The sequence below is a fragment of the Staurois parvus genome, unplaced genomic scaffold (assembly GCF_062004578.1).
Source record: "Staurois parvus isolate SC_StPar_1 unplaced genomic scaffold, SC_StPar_1.0 ptg000014l, whole genome shotgun sequence".
Classification (NCBI taxonomy): Eukaryota; Metazoa; Chordata; class Amphibia; order Anura; family Ranidae; genus Staurois; species Staurois parvus.
This window is the reverse complement of record NW_028317810.1, coordinates 16,105,638-16,120,843: the sequence shown is the minus strand read 5'-3', so window position 1 is coordinate 16,120,843 and position 15,206 is coordinate 16,105,638. Positions and strand designations below refer to the sequence as shown.

Here is a 15,206-nt window from a genome sequence, read left to right as displayed (position 1 = left end):
TGCTTCTCCTAGATTTGTATCTCCTTCACATGTGTAGTTTGTCTTCTGTGCTCACCTATGGGCATCACCTGCTATTCTGTGGCTTAATATTTCCTTTCCCTTCCATCACTTTCTGGCCTGCCTCCCAGTTTGCTTTCCTGTGTAAGACATACTCATTGTAGCCCGCCTTGTCTGAGCAACTTTCCAGTTTTATGAGCTCCTGTTTGCCTTCTATTTGTGTAATCAGTGTCTGACTTCCCTTGTACTGACCCCACTTTGTCTACAATCTACGCTTGCTTGCCACCTGCCCTGACCTTGGCTTGTTCCTGGATTTCCTTCTTGCTGTATGTACTCTGCACACATAAGTGGTTTCCACTTCTTCAGCTGGGCATACCTAGGGGATACAATCTGGTTTCAGCTTCCTTCAAGTTGATACCCATCATCAGAAGCCCTGGTGAAGAAGCAGGTTGGGGTTTAGACTGGGGAACCCCAAATGGGCGATATACAAGGGCTCACTCTCATAGACTCCTGACAATTCTTCTGAGTGGAAAATCTTAATTTTGATGTAATTTCCAGTCTCTGTGTTCCTGTTTTTTTTTCAATAAATCAAAAAAGGCTCAGTCATATCTCCAGCAACATCTTGACTGATAACAAATTTAAATAGATTTCCAGCATGAATTTCTTTCTGGTTTTATGGAAATGAGTTTTAGTGATGTTACTATAGTGCTGCTCACTGTTCTGATTGCAAGAGAGGAAGCAACAATACAAGAATATGCCTGCTAATTCGTAGTCCATTTTGTGGATTATACTGTCTGAACCATTCCTGCCATTCGGACATCAGATCACCAGTCATTTCAGGAGGGAAGAAGTTCTGAAATGAAGAGGTCCTCCTTTTAATAAGATGGAACAAGGCACAGTAAGCCAGTAATGGGAAATATCTACTGCAGGGAGCTTATAAGCAAAACTGGTGACTAGTCCTCTCTCCTGTACCTTCCCTTTTTTTGATACATCTTTTCAGTTCAGGTCGTTAATGAATCTTTAGCAGCACATTGGGTACCACATTGGGTACCACTAATTCACAAGCAATACTCTATTTTTTACTTTAGTGTAGTTGAAAAATCGGTAAACTACTGTATTTAGGTTGTTATTGGGATTGGGATATTAGGATTTTTACCTTGCTTGATCATTTATACATTTTTTTATTGATATTTTCAGTGTCCTTGTCAAATGCCATCTTAATCTGTGGATTTCTCTGTTAGTGCTTGGCCAGTTGGAATTAGCTGTAACACCTTCCTCAGCTATTGGCTTGTAGAAAATCCACTATTTCCATAATATACCTCTAGTGTTTGGCAGTGAGTGGAATGAATAAATATGAGTAATAATCTTGGATGCCAAGTTTAGGATTGGTTTGTTAAAAACACAGAAATTTAGTGTTGCATTTATATACAAACTGTAAAAACAGGCCATACGCGATTGGCCAAAGAATATTATGACTTGTACACTGAAATACTTCTTTTGTCAGTAACACGCTTCTTGACTTTGTGCCGAAGTTATTTTATAGTAACGTACTGGCATGTTCCAAAATAAACCAATTCTTGTTCTTTTAATATTTCAAAAGTTTGTGGAAAGTTACTTATTAGTACATTGGAGTATTTAAAATGATTACAATATTTGTGCCTTTTGTAAAACTGGTGTTAAAGAGACTGCTTCTTAAAAATATAAAGCTGAGAAGTAAATACTATGAGGTTTATTTATAAAACATTAGCCGTGCAAATGTGTTAGCATTTGTGCAAAAGTCACACACAAAACCCGTCATGTTGGTAATATATGTGAAATGTCAGTTTCTATTGTTACCTTGCTCAGAGTAAATGTAATATTCCCTAACTTTCGTTCCTAAGAAAAAATACAATCAGAGAGGTAAAGAACATTCAGCCGATAGTGAAAATAACCTACTACTAAAGACTAAGAACATACAGTACATCCAGAAGAAGAAATAAAATGAGGAAGCGTATGGAGATTCCTGTCCTCACCAATGACAGTGTAATGAATCAACTGCTGCAAAGAGGGAATTGCAATACAGAATAGATAGACAGAAATATTGTTTATTTTAAAAGATCTGTCAAGGGTTTCAGTCCATTAAACTTGGCAAACAATGGCAGTCAACTCTGAAACATTGTATCGATTCTCTACAGCAGTTCACTCTTTATAGTAGCTGATGCATTGCACTGAAACTAAACCATATCCTTATCCTCCAAATATAATCCATACACATCCACTATTTAATGGTCCAGAGATCTATTTTTCACGAAATAATTTCATACAGTTTTTTTCTGCCTCCATGTGACGTCCTCTGTGAGCTTCCGAACATAGATAGTTACAAAGTTAGTCTGGCTGAAAAAAGACAAAAGTCCATCCAGTTCAACCATAGAAAAAAAAATTATAATCCTACACCCACAGTTGATCCAGAGGAAGGCAAAAAAAACAGCAAAGCATGATCCAATTTGCTCCTGCAGGGAAAACAATTCCTTCCTGATCCCCCTAGAGGCAATCGGATATTCCCTGGATCAACTTTACCTATAAATATTAGTATCCAGTTATATTCTGTGTATCTAAGAAACAATCCAGGACTTTTTTTTGAAGCAATCCACTGAGCTGGCCAGAACCAACTCTTCAGGGAATCTTTTCCACATTTTCACAGCTCTCACTGTGAAGAAACCTTTCCATGTTTGGAGATTAAATCTCCAAGTGGAGTGACACCCAATCCGATATGTCGCTCAGTAGGCTTGTGATACGAGCGGAGACTGAAGGGGTGAGGTGAGGGGTAGAGAGATAGATTTGCATGTCGTCGGCATAGAGATGGTAATTGAAGCCGTGGGAGTTTATCAATTGGCCAAGGGAGAAGGTGTAGATGGAGAAGAGAAGGGGCCCAAGGACAGAACATTGAGGGACCCCTACAGAGAGAGGGAGTGAAGAGGAGGTGGCAGTGTTATAGGTAACACTGAAGGAGCGCTGAGATAGATAGGAAGAGAGCCAGGAGAGAGCGGAGTCTCTGAGGCCAAGAGAGTGTAGTTTTTTGAGGAGGAGGGGGTGGTCAACCGTGTCAAAAGCTGCAGAGAGGTCGAGAAGTAGGAGCACTGAATAGTGGCCATTAGTTTTGGCGGTTAGCAGGTCGTTGGTAGAATACAATTAACAGCATCAGAGAAACGGTCATAAACAAGAGCCCTGACCAACATAAATAAAACATACAAGCTTCCTGATGAATAGTACAATAAATGCACTGAAATATAGACAAGGAAATAAACTGAGTGCACAAGTGCAGTATATGAAGAGATAAAATAAAACATAATAATTTGTAAAAGTGGCAGACAATTTAGACACCAAGGAATTAGTAAACAAAGATCAAAGGTTATTACAGAAACCCCATACAGAAGACAAGAAAAATGAAACACAGAACCTCACTAGATGCACATTGGCACGCCATGCCCAGGACTCTCATGGACATCTAACAGGTAGGTATAATATTGCTGGTGCGGTTCTTATTAAAAAAAAAGTTACAATCAGTGCAAATATCATGAAAACAAGCAGAACAGAGAAGAGAAAGAGAGGAACGAAGACAGAAAAGACAAAGAAAGGGCTCCAGGGGAAAAAATCTTATATTGACAAAAGGGTCTGGTCAAATCTGGACAGTTGGGCTACATCAAGCCAGGGACGCCATATCTGTAGAAACTTTGTGTGAGTGTCTAACAGCATAGCCGTCAGTTTCTCATCAACCATTATAAAATTCATCCGATTTTTGACTGCTTCGAAGCTAAGGAGGGGAGTCTTCCAGGCCTTCGCGTTCGTTAGCTTGGTGGCCATGAATAGATGCGATGCCAGCTGCCGCTTAGGATAAAGTAGGCCCACTAATGATTTAAATAATAGCGCCTCATATGGGTTGCGCTTAATGTCTGTTTGAAACATAGTGCGAAGAAGGGCATAAACCCTGATCCACAGTCTGCAAACCTTGGTGCAAGTCCACCAAATATGTGCCATGGTGTATATTTGTTGACAGCCCCGAAAGCAAGTCAGGGAGTATGCAGGGATAAAACGGGCCAGACGGGCAGGCGTGTAATACCATCTATAGAGGACCTTATAGGCATTTTCTAATATAGTAACATTCCTTGAACATTTAGACAATGCCTGGTTCATGATCTGTCAGTCTTGCTGATCCAGACATCCCTCGAGTTCCGACTGCCATTGCTGATGATAAGAACGAACTAGGGGTGTTCTATAAAAAATAATAGCAGAGTAGACAAGAGAGATCAAGCCCGGGACATGGGGTCTATGTCTGCAAAGGCTTTCAAAGGGGGTCAGCTTATAGGGTCCCGAATGCGCATGTATTAATGTATTGATAAAGTTGAAGGTAGCCAAAGTGCTCCTGCAACGGAATCTCATAAGAAGAACGCAGAGTCTCAAAGGTGAGTATCCGGGTGGGAGAAAGCAAAGAATGCACATCGTGGAAGCCATGGGCTAGCCACCATGCAAACTGTCCGGGATTGTCGAGGCCCGGGCTTTGCTTTTTCATGTTAGGCCCCGCCACCTGATGATCTCAACAAATCTCACTTCAAATCTTGTGAGACTAGCAATCAGTACGTGCATTTATCTATCAGGTGCTAAAGGGGTGTAACCACATGTTAACACTAAAAATCCAAGAAGAACCCTCTGCGCACTACTATATGCCCCTACTAGAAAACTTTGCAATAAAATAGGGATTTTTAGTTCACAAATATTGCAATACATGCTTAAGCTGGCCAAGCATACTTTGATGCAGTTGGCCAGCTTAAATGTGTATTGCAATATGTGTGAATTAAAAATCAATATTTTTATTGCAAAGTTTGCTGGAAAGGGTATATAATAGCAGTGTGCAGAGGGTTCTTCCTGGAATTTTAGTGTTAACATGTGGCTACACTCCTTTAGCACCTGATAGATAACTGCATGTACAAGCTATTGGGATTTGAGCACAGGTAAATCTTGTTTCTGTTTCCTACACTAGCAGTCAGAGCTTTAAGTGATCTCACACTTTATTGAGGTATGAGCCTTTAGGCACAGTCATATCTAGACAGATGCAATTTTCAGGAGGAATTTTAGGCAAAAGTATTTTCTTAAAAATAGTTCAAAGGTAAATGTAGCTTCTCTAGCTGTTACTTATAACGTGACAAATGTAAAATGTTTGAGTTCAGGTCTACTTAAACAGAACTATGCCTAGTGGCATGTCAGTGTGTAGAGAGCTTGGATATGGCTGGTGTGATCTGACCTGGCTCAAAATGGAAGGCTGGGGAATATGCAACAGGCTGACACTCTGTCACTGTATAAAGATGTAGGTTAACCTTGGTTAGGTATGGAAGGTGACTCTAACCAGTTGTATGTATGATTGGCAGGTTGGTGTTGGCCAACAAAAAGTTGTCACACTGTCTGGTCAAAACTCCTGCCTCATGCAGCAGGAGGCAGTAGTGTGTGTACAGAAACACTAGCAGTATGCGTTATTTGTGTTCTGGCCTGGCTTTGAAGACAGGAAATTGCCTGAGAGTTGTGATAACTGTACACATGGTCTGGATGTCGGCCGGTTCAGTAGAAACCGTGTGTACCCAGCTTCAGTCTGTGCATTTTTTTTGTCTAATAGTATAATCCAAAGCTTAAAGGTCCTTAAAGCTTAACCCCTTGGCACCGGCGCCTCCCGGCCCTTTAAGGGTTTCAGAAACCAGGAGGCAGGGCAGGGTTTAGGGTCATGTGACCACTGTGACATGCCGTCACGGCAGTCAATGATCAGGAAAGGTGCCGATCGAAAGAGGAGTTTGGGACCTTTCCGTGAGTACTAAACGTGTGTGCTGGGAGTGTGTAGGGCGTGCGCTCTGAGCACAAATGGTTTTTTTAATAGAAGGCAAATGTGCGGCCGCTTGGCGTCTAGGTTTTTTAATGTCCAAGACAAGTATTGTCTTGTCAAAAGGTGATCTGTCCAGTGGTGTCCCAAGTACACAAATGGATGCAGAAGGAAGTAAATATCTGTTTTTTAAGACTATTTCACATGCACACTTAACCTATAAAAAAAACTGCTACTTGATCTTAGGCAGCTACTGAATACCTGTGGTTGTATCAAGTGAGTTTTCCGTATGTTAAAATACATTAAAAAGTCATGCTTATCCAACATTTGGACCAAATTGACCATCAAGCCTTACCTACAGCAACGAGCAATAAAGTTTAATTCTTTTTTACTGTTCATGTTCTAGAAAAATGTCTGAAGATTCCCTTTAGAACTTCAAAAAGCTAGTAAAATTATAATTAAAAACGATTGTATCCTTTATATACTGAAAGCACTGTTTCTTATTATTTCTAGTTTTAGGCAAGGTCGATATCAGTCTGGCGAATTCTGTGGGTTCCAAAATAATAAAAATGGAAAATGTAGTCCATATGCATTTTCAGGAAACTTTTGGAAAAAAAAGAGGTTTATAATATTTCAAATTGGAGATGAATAAAATTATTTGGCAGTCTACAGCAGAGTTCTAGCGTTTAAGAAAGTTTGAAAGCCGACATGTATATTACTTTAAATAGAATTTATTTATAGTATGTTACATCTCAGGTATCATATAAAAATTTAACTTGTTTTTTTATTTTTTATTGTACTTAGTGTTCCGTGACTTGTGGAAAAGGCATGCAATCAAGAGTAATTCAATGCATGCACAAAATTACTGGAAGGCATGGAAATGAATGCTTTTCATCTGAAAAACCAGCAGCCTATAGACCATGTCATCTACAGGCCTGCAATGAAAAAATAAATGTTAACACAATAACTTCTCCAAGACTTGGTAAGTGCACAAAACAATTAAATACAACTGTAACCGTGATTCAGGTCAATATCCTTATTTTCTGTGTCTAGACTGTACAAAGCATTTATGAAATTATTTATAACATTTGGACACCACTCAGTAATAAAATGTGCATATGCTCTGCCATGCAAATATTTTCTGCTTGCTATAGGTGCAATTTATAGTATGTGCTCAGCAGAGTTGTCTGTTGGCCTTGTTTGCTCTGATATACTAATATGAATATTTCTTAATCTGCTGTTACATTACCCCAATTTATTGCAATTATTTTCTTTTTATTAAAGAGATCTTATCCATGCAGGGGAAAGCGACAGTGTTTCTGCAAAAGGCAGGCCGCTAACCCCCATATACTCACTTGTATCTATGCTCCCCAGCAGTCAGTGAGAATACCAGGCTCTTCCATGGACCTGCTTCCATGTCAGAGGCCTGAGCCTGAGCTTTGTCACTTGACCTGGGAAAGGCACATCACTGCTCCCCTGGGTCGCCAACACAGCTGATTTTAGTGCCTTCTCTAAGCAAATGTTGGTAAAGTGAGCACAGTTAGGCCAGAGGATATCCTTTGCAGAAACACTGTCACTTTGCCCCCCCCCCCCCCAGTGCCCTGCAAATTACTTTAAATTTTGGGTACTACTTCAGCCTGTCCTGGCAATTCTTGAAGTGGTTTTACAGTCAAATGGTTTACACATGCAGGAGCACGGAACTATTGTGGCATCTCTGTTTTTTAACTATTGCCACACTTCTCCTTTAAGGCAAAATTTTTGTGGTGACCCAGAATTCAAATGTATCACCAGGTGAACTGTTATAAAAAGCTACTGAAATACAATTATATCAGTTGTTTCACCTAACTTTTTATTAGAGAGCATTTTTGAACTGTTTAGGTCCTTTCTTTGCTCTTCTGGGGGCTGCCATCTCTAAGTGACTAAAACATGTTAGAATGGGAGGATTGCACAATGTGATCATGACGTATTAGTGCCAGTTCACATATATGCGGTTTGAACCGCACCCAATCCGCATGTCAAGATTGCTTCCTATGGTGCCTGTTCACATATGTCCAGCGTGCTGGCAGAGCGGATTCACTGCGGTTTTAAAAATAGTCATGTACAGGCTTGAACTGGCCATAGGGCACATTGGCCTGTCCTCGGTGGTAGTTGCCTATGGAGTCTCTCTCTGTCAGCAGGGACAGTGTGCGGTTCCCTCTCTCCCTCTGTATTGCCACTCCATGAGATACTTCTGATGAACTGCGGTCACTGCCCAGTCACTGAGGTGAGGAATTATAGGGCACAGGACAACCTGGAGGGAGGAATTATAGAGGGCACAGGATAAACTGGGGGAGGAATAATAGAGGGCACAGGATAACCTGGGGGGAGGGATTATAGAGGGCACAGGATAACCTGGGGGAGGAATTATAGAGGGCACAGGATAACCTGAGGGGAGGGATTATAGAGGGCACAGGATAACCTGGAGGGAGGAATTGGCACAGGATAACCTGGAGGGAGGAATTATAGAGGGCACAGAATAACCTGGGGGGGGGATTATAGAGGACACAGAATAATCTGGGGGGAGGAATTATGGAGGACACAGGATAACCTGGAGGGAGGAATTGTAGAGAGCACAGGATAGCCTGGAGGGAGGAACTATAGAGGGCACCAGATAATCTGTGGAGTGGAAGAATTATAGAGGGTACAGGATAATCTGGAGGGGGGAATTATAGAGGACACAGGGTAACCTGGGGGGAGGAATTATAGAGGGCACAGAATAACCTGGGGGGGGGGATTATAGAAGGCACAGGATAACCTGGGGGGAGGAATTATGGAGGACACAGGATAACCTGGAGGGAGGAATTGTAGAGGGCACAGGATAGCCTGGAGGGAGGAACTATAGAGGGCACAGGATAATCTGTGGGGTGGAGGAATTATAGAGGGTACAGGATAATCTGGAGGGGGGAATTATAGAGGGCACAGGATAACCTGTGGGGAGGAATTATAGAGGACACAGGATGACCTATGGGGAGGAATTATAGAGGACACAGGATGACCTATGGGGAGGAATTATAGAGGACACAGGATGACCTATGGGGAGGAATTATAGAGGGCACAGGATAAACTGGAGGGGGGAGAAATTATAGTGGACACAGAGTTACCTGGGGGGGAGGAATTATAAAGGGCACAGAGTTATCTGGGGGGGGGATTATAGAGGGCACAGAGTTACCTGGGGGGGGGGAAATTATAGATGGCACAGAGTTACCTGGGGGTGAGGGGACATTATAGAGGGCACAGAGTTAACTGGGGGGGGGGGGAATTATAGTGGGCATAGAGTTACTTGGGGGAGGAGGGAGTTTATAGAGGGTATAGAATTAGCTGGGGGGGGATTATAGTGTATTGTATAGTATTTTTATATTTTAGAATGGGATGTAGAAATGTAAGTGGTGCCTTGACTGAAAAAAGCTTGGGAAACACAGCTGTAGATCAAACTTTGTGAAAGCTTTATTGCTATCCAGTCAAACATTACCATTCAGATAAAGTTTCAGTTCAGACAAAACAGCTGGAATAACAACTCCACCTTCCTCAAATAACTTCTGAATTTATTTTTTTTTAGCGAAAGCAGGAAGTTTTATAACTTTCGTGTTCTACCTGAATTAAAACACAACCTTAGTTATGGCGGTGACAATGGTGACAAAATGTGGTGCACCCCAACCTCCAGCCAGGCCCTCTGAGTGCACAGAATATTTTATTCATTGTTTAATATAAATATGATTTATGTTAAACAATGTAATGTAAATAAAAATGTTATCCATACATTTCATAATAGTATATATTAATTTTATTATGCTTCAACATTAGAAACAAAGGCTCAATGTATTTGTATAGTATAGTATTAATAATATACATATGTATTATACATTGTTTTACTGTACACAAATAAAAACAGGTTGAAAAAGTGGTCAACACAGTAAGGGGCTACACATCCTTGGGTACTGTAAAGTTCTCAGGGTTGCCAACCATCATTAAGTGTATGGACAGTTCGTAAAAATCATTGATTTTTACAACTATCTGTAAATATCAGGGGCAGATAATTTGTCATGCTGTGTTGACTCTTGTAAGTTTAAACCAGTCAAATTACTTGTTATGGGTATTGTTGGTGTTTCCATATTGTGTTTATTCTGTTTAAATACTGATTGTCTTAGTTTTTAATGTAATTTTTTAGGTTGTCTGTAAAAATGTGCTCTGTCAGTACAATTTTCATGTTTTGTCAGTAAAAAATGCTGCGGGAGGTTGGCAACACTGGAGGTACTCTTGTTAGACAAGACCCAGGCCTAATAATGCTGAATCTTCCACTTATCCAAGAGCAGTTGCCACCAACTCAACTTTAATTCATGTTTTCACACTGTGGGTGCTGGTTCCTCTGTTTCTTTTTTTCCTTTTGTGCACCCCAGCTCAGCCCATCTGTGATACAGCATAGCATTTATAAGAGTCTGTTCTACAGCCTTGTGTAGGATGGTATGCAACATTTAGAATATATATATATATATATATATATATATATATATATATATATATATATACAGTTGTGTTCAAAACAATAGCAGTGTGTTGAAAAAAGTGAATAAAGCTCAAAATCCTTCTAATAGCTTTTATTTCCATACACACAAATGCATTGGGAACACTACACATTCTATTCCAAATCAAAACGAAGAAAAATATATCAAATTTGTGTTCTTCTAAAAAAAAATGAAGAAAAGTGAATATTAGACTGTTCAAAAAAATAACAGTGTTTGTATTCTTCTTTACAAACTCAAACATTCACTATATAAACTGAAAAATGTTTGAAGATTTTGCTTCCTTTGAATCACTTAATTAATATTTAGTTGTATCATCTGTGTTGCATGGAGTCAACCAACTTCTGGCACCTGTGAACAGGTATTCCAGCCCAGGATGATTGGGTTACATTCCACAGTTCTTCTCTATTTCTTGGTTTTGCCTCAGAAACTGCATTTTTGATGTCACCCCACAAGTTTTCTATTGGATTAAGATCCGGGGATTACTGGTGTGTTTGGGGTCGTTGTCTTGTTGGAACACCCATTTCAAGGGCATTTCCTCTTCAGCATAAGGCAGCATGACCTCTTCAAGTAATCTGATGTATTCAAACTGATCCATGATCCCTGGTATGCGGTAAATAGGCCCAACACCATAGTATGAGAAACATCCCCATATCATGATGCTTGCGCAACCATGCTTCACTGTCTTCACAGTGTACTGTGGCTTGAATTCAGTGTTTGTGGGTCATCTGACAAACTGTCTCCGCCCACTAGACCCAAAAAGAACAATCTTACTTTCGTCAGTCCACAAAATTTCTCTTTAGGCCAGTCAATGTGCTCTTTGGCAAATTGTAACCTCTTCAGCACGTCTTTTTTTCAACAGTGCGACTTTGCAGGGGCTTCTTGCAGATAGCTTGGCTTCACATAGGCGTCTTCTAATTGTAACAGTACTCACAGGTAACTTTAGACCTTCGTTGATCTTCCTGGAGCTGATTGTTGGCTGAGTCCTTGCCATTTTGGCTGTTCTTCTATCCATTCGAATGGTAGTTTTTTGCTTTCTTCCACGTCTTTCAGGTTTTGGTTGCCATTTTAAAGCATTTGCGATCATTTTAGCTGAGCAGCCTATCATTTTCTGCACTTCTTTATATGTTTCCCCCTCTCCAATCAACTTTTTAATCAAGGTACGCTGTTCTTCTGAACAATGTCTGGAACGACCCATTTTCCTCAGAATTTCAGAGAGTAATGCACTGTAACCAGCATGTACAACATTTGCTGCCTTCCTTCCTTAAATAAGGGCAATAATTGCCACCTGTTTTTCAAAGAATGAATGACCTCACTAATAGAACTCCACACTGCTATTATTTTGAACATGCCCCTTTCAGTTAGTAATTCAATTACACAGAATCAGCAGCATGCATATCATGACTGTTGGGTCTGTTGGATTTCTATTACTCTACTACACCTGCTAGTAAATTATTTGCCATGTAGAAATATCATTTCTACGAAAACAGTGATTGATCAGGTTAGTGATGTCTGCTATTATTTTGAACACAACTGTATATATATTACAGTAATATACACTCACCTGCCACTTTATTAGGTGCACATTGCTAGTACTGGGATTGACTCTCTTTTGTTTTCAGAACTGCCTTCATTTTTCATGGCATAGATTCAACAAGATGTTGGAGACATTCCTCAGAGATTTTGGTCCATATTGACATGATAGCATGCAGATGCTGCAAATTTGTTGGCTGCACATCCATGATGCGAATCTACAGTTTTACCACATTCCAAAGGTGCTCTATTGGATTGAGATCTGGTTACTGTGGAGGTCATTGGAGTACAATAAACTCATTGTCATGTTTGAGAAACCAGTTTGAGATGATTTAAGCTTTGTGACATGGTGCACTATCCTGCCAGAAGCAGCCATCAGAAGATGTGTGCACTGTAGTTATAAAGGGATGGACATGGTCAGCAACAATACTCAGGTAGGCCATGGCATTTAAACGATGCTCACTTGGTACTAAGGGGCCCAAAGTTTGCCAAGAAAATATCCCCCACACCATTACACCACCACTACCAGCCTGAATTGTTGATACAAGTCAGGATGGATCCATACTTTCATGTTGTTTAAGCCAAATTATGACTACCATCTGATTGCCACAGCTGAAATCGAGACTCATCAGATCAGGCAACGTTTTTCCAATCTTCTATTGTCCAATTTTGGTAAGCCTGTGTTAATTGCAGCCTCTCTTTCCTGTTCTTAGCTGACAGGAGTGGCAACCGGTGTGGTCTTCTGCTGCATTCAGAGATGGTATTCTGCATACCTTGGTTTTAACGAGTGGTTACTTAAGTTTGCTGTTGCCTTTCTATCATCTCAAACCAGTCTACCCATTCTCCTCTGACCTCTAATATCAACAAGGCATTTTTGTCCACATGACTGCTGCTCACTGGATATTTTCTCTTCTTTAGATCATTCTCTGTAAACCCTAGAGATGGTTGTGTCTGAAAATCCGAGTAGATCAGCAGTTTTTGAAATACTTACACCAGCCCGCCTGTCACCAACAACCATGCCTCATTCAAAGTCACTTAAATCCCCTTTCTTCCCCATTCTGATGCTCGGTTTGAACTTCAGCAAGTCATCTTCACCACATTTAAATGCCTAAAGGTATTGAGTTGCTGGCATGTGATTGGCTGATTAGCAATTTGTGTCAGTTCTTAGCTTCTCTTTCTTACTCCACTGAATGGATCTCCCAAAATCCTAGGGCCATTCTTGCTTGGCTGACAGGTAAGTTCCTGGATCCCCTGGAGAAATTAATTATAACATATTTTAAATGCAGTATGCTAATATATACAGTATTTGCAGCATTGCTGAGTTTCTAACTGACATTTTTTTGAAAATTCAGTGCAGTGGGATAGGTTTACAGGGATGGGAAGAAATCACCATGCTAGCATCATGGAGAGCTTTATAGATCCAAAGCACCAACGACTATTACATTTTAGTTAAATTTATGAACAACTGCCAAATATGAGAATTTTGTTTGTGGGTTGCAGGCTACAGAGTAAACAGTTTTACTGGTGATACTCTTTGAACATTCTTGCTTGTTAAAACTTTTTTTTTTTTTGCAGCTGCTTTAACCTTCAAGTGTCTACAAGACCAGTGGCCCGTTTATTGTAAAGTTATACGGGAGAAGAATCTCTGCCAAGACATGAGATGGTACCAGCGATGCTGTGAAACTTGCAGGGACTTTTATGCTCAGAAAATGCAACACCGGAGTTGACCTTAGTTTTGACACATTTGACACATGTTACAATACTTAAAGAAACACACATTTCTAGCATATCGCAACCAAAATATTTCAGATTTCATATAATTTAATCAATTTAATTTATTTTTTTCACGTTATGCCTCACACTTGCTTTTTACATCACACATTTCTGCTGTGTAACCTACATTTTTGTAAGTCAGAAACATATTTCTGCTTTTATTAAAAAGAAAATTCTATTGGGTCACTTATGAATGGCAAAGCTCATGCAAAGGTGCTTAACATTGTATTATTACATGTCAGAGGCCATGTAAAGACACACCTGTGTTTACTATACATGAAGGTACCTGATCTACCTGTGAACAATTAAACCTTCAGGATACCATTTTTTCATGAGACATGCCAGTCCTCTGTTTAGTTTATGTAAACTCCCCATTAAGCAATACAAAGTAGAGTCAGAAAAAAACTAAAAAATTGACAAAAAGTTAGTATGTATTTTACCCTGGGCTCTGACTTCCTAGATTTTTTGTTGTTATCTTGTGTATGTAAAATTCTAATGCCTGTGGAACCCTCTCTACAGAATTTGGGACACAAAGGGGTCCCAAATGGTTTAATACGCACAAAGCTAAGTGACGTGTTTCCTGTTCTATGATACGATGGCAGCATCTATCCACATGTGACACTTTGGTGGGTTTGCAGAGTATCAGTAACATAACTGCCAATTTCTTGTTATCATGCAGCAAAGAGCAAAATCATTAGTGGAGTGTAGCCTTTCTTGCACTGTGTTCCTGGTGGGGCCTCCACTGGCCATGAACTGAGCTTACAAGATGAGTGGTATGTGTGCTGGATAGACATATAGCTGATGCCAATGTTTGCCACCCCCACCCATGTGAGAAAATGTAAAGCAGAATCTAGTGTTAGTCAGTTGCATGATTTTAACCTTGGCTCTTTATGCTCTTCTGAGTCCAGTGCCTTTGTATAAGGACTAAATAAATAGGGTTGTCTAAAAGCAAAACATTACCATTTCCGTTTGTGGTCTAAGCTAAAGCTTTTCTATGATAGTGTTTAAAAATAATAGGAATCCTGTAGCAGAAAACCCACATGGAAGAAAAATATATTTGAAATATATTTTAAAAATATTCTTCCCAAATATATTGACATATATTTGAAATACTACAATTTTTGGCCATATCCATTATATTTCAACATACATATATATATACACACACATATATAATATATATATACAAGTGAAACTCTAAATATTAGAATATTGTGCAAACGTTCATTTATTTCAGTAATGCAACTTAAAAGGTGAAACTAATATATGAGATAGACTCATTACATGCAAAGCAAGATAGTTCAAGCCGTGATTTGTCATAATTGTGATGATTATGGCTTACAGCTCATGAAAACTCCAAATCCACAATCTCAGAAAATTAGAATATTACATGCAATCAAAAAAACAAGGATTGTACATAGAACAATATCGGACCTCTGAAAAGTATAAGCATGCATATGTACTCAGTACTTGGTTTGGGCTCCTTTTGCAGCAATTACTCCCTCAAT

General features: G+C 39.7%; 1 protein-coding gene across 1 annotated transcript in view; it reads left to right on the top strand.

The window, feature by feature from the left end:
- The window catches only part of ADAMTS19 (ADAM metallopeptidase with thrombospondin type 1 motif 19), a 275,226-nt gene extending 260,574 nt beyond the window's left edge, over nucleotides 1–14,652 (top strand). Inside the window, exons 22-23 of the mRNA XM_089677700.1 lie at nucleotides 6,641–6,818; nucleotides 13,501–14,652. Coding sequence (XP_089533826.1) covers nucleotides 6,641–6,818; nucleotides 13,501–13,652 — 330 coding nt within the window. The 3' untranslated portion in view covers nucleotides 13,653–14,652. The remainder of the gene's footprint in view (nucleotides 1–6,640; nucleotides 6,819–13,500) is intronic.
- The last annotated feature ends 554 nt before the right edge of the window (nucleotides 14,653–15,206 follow it).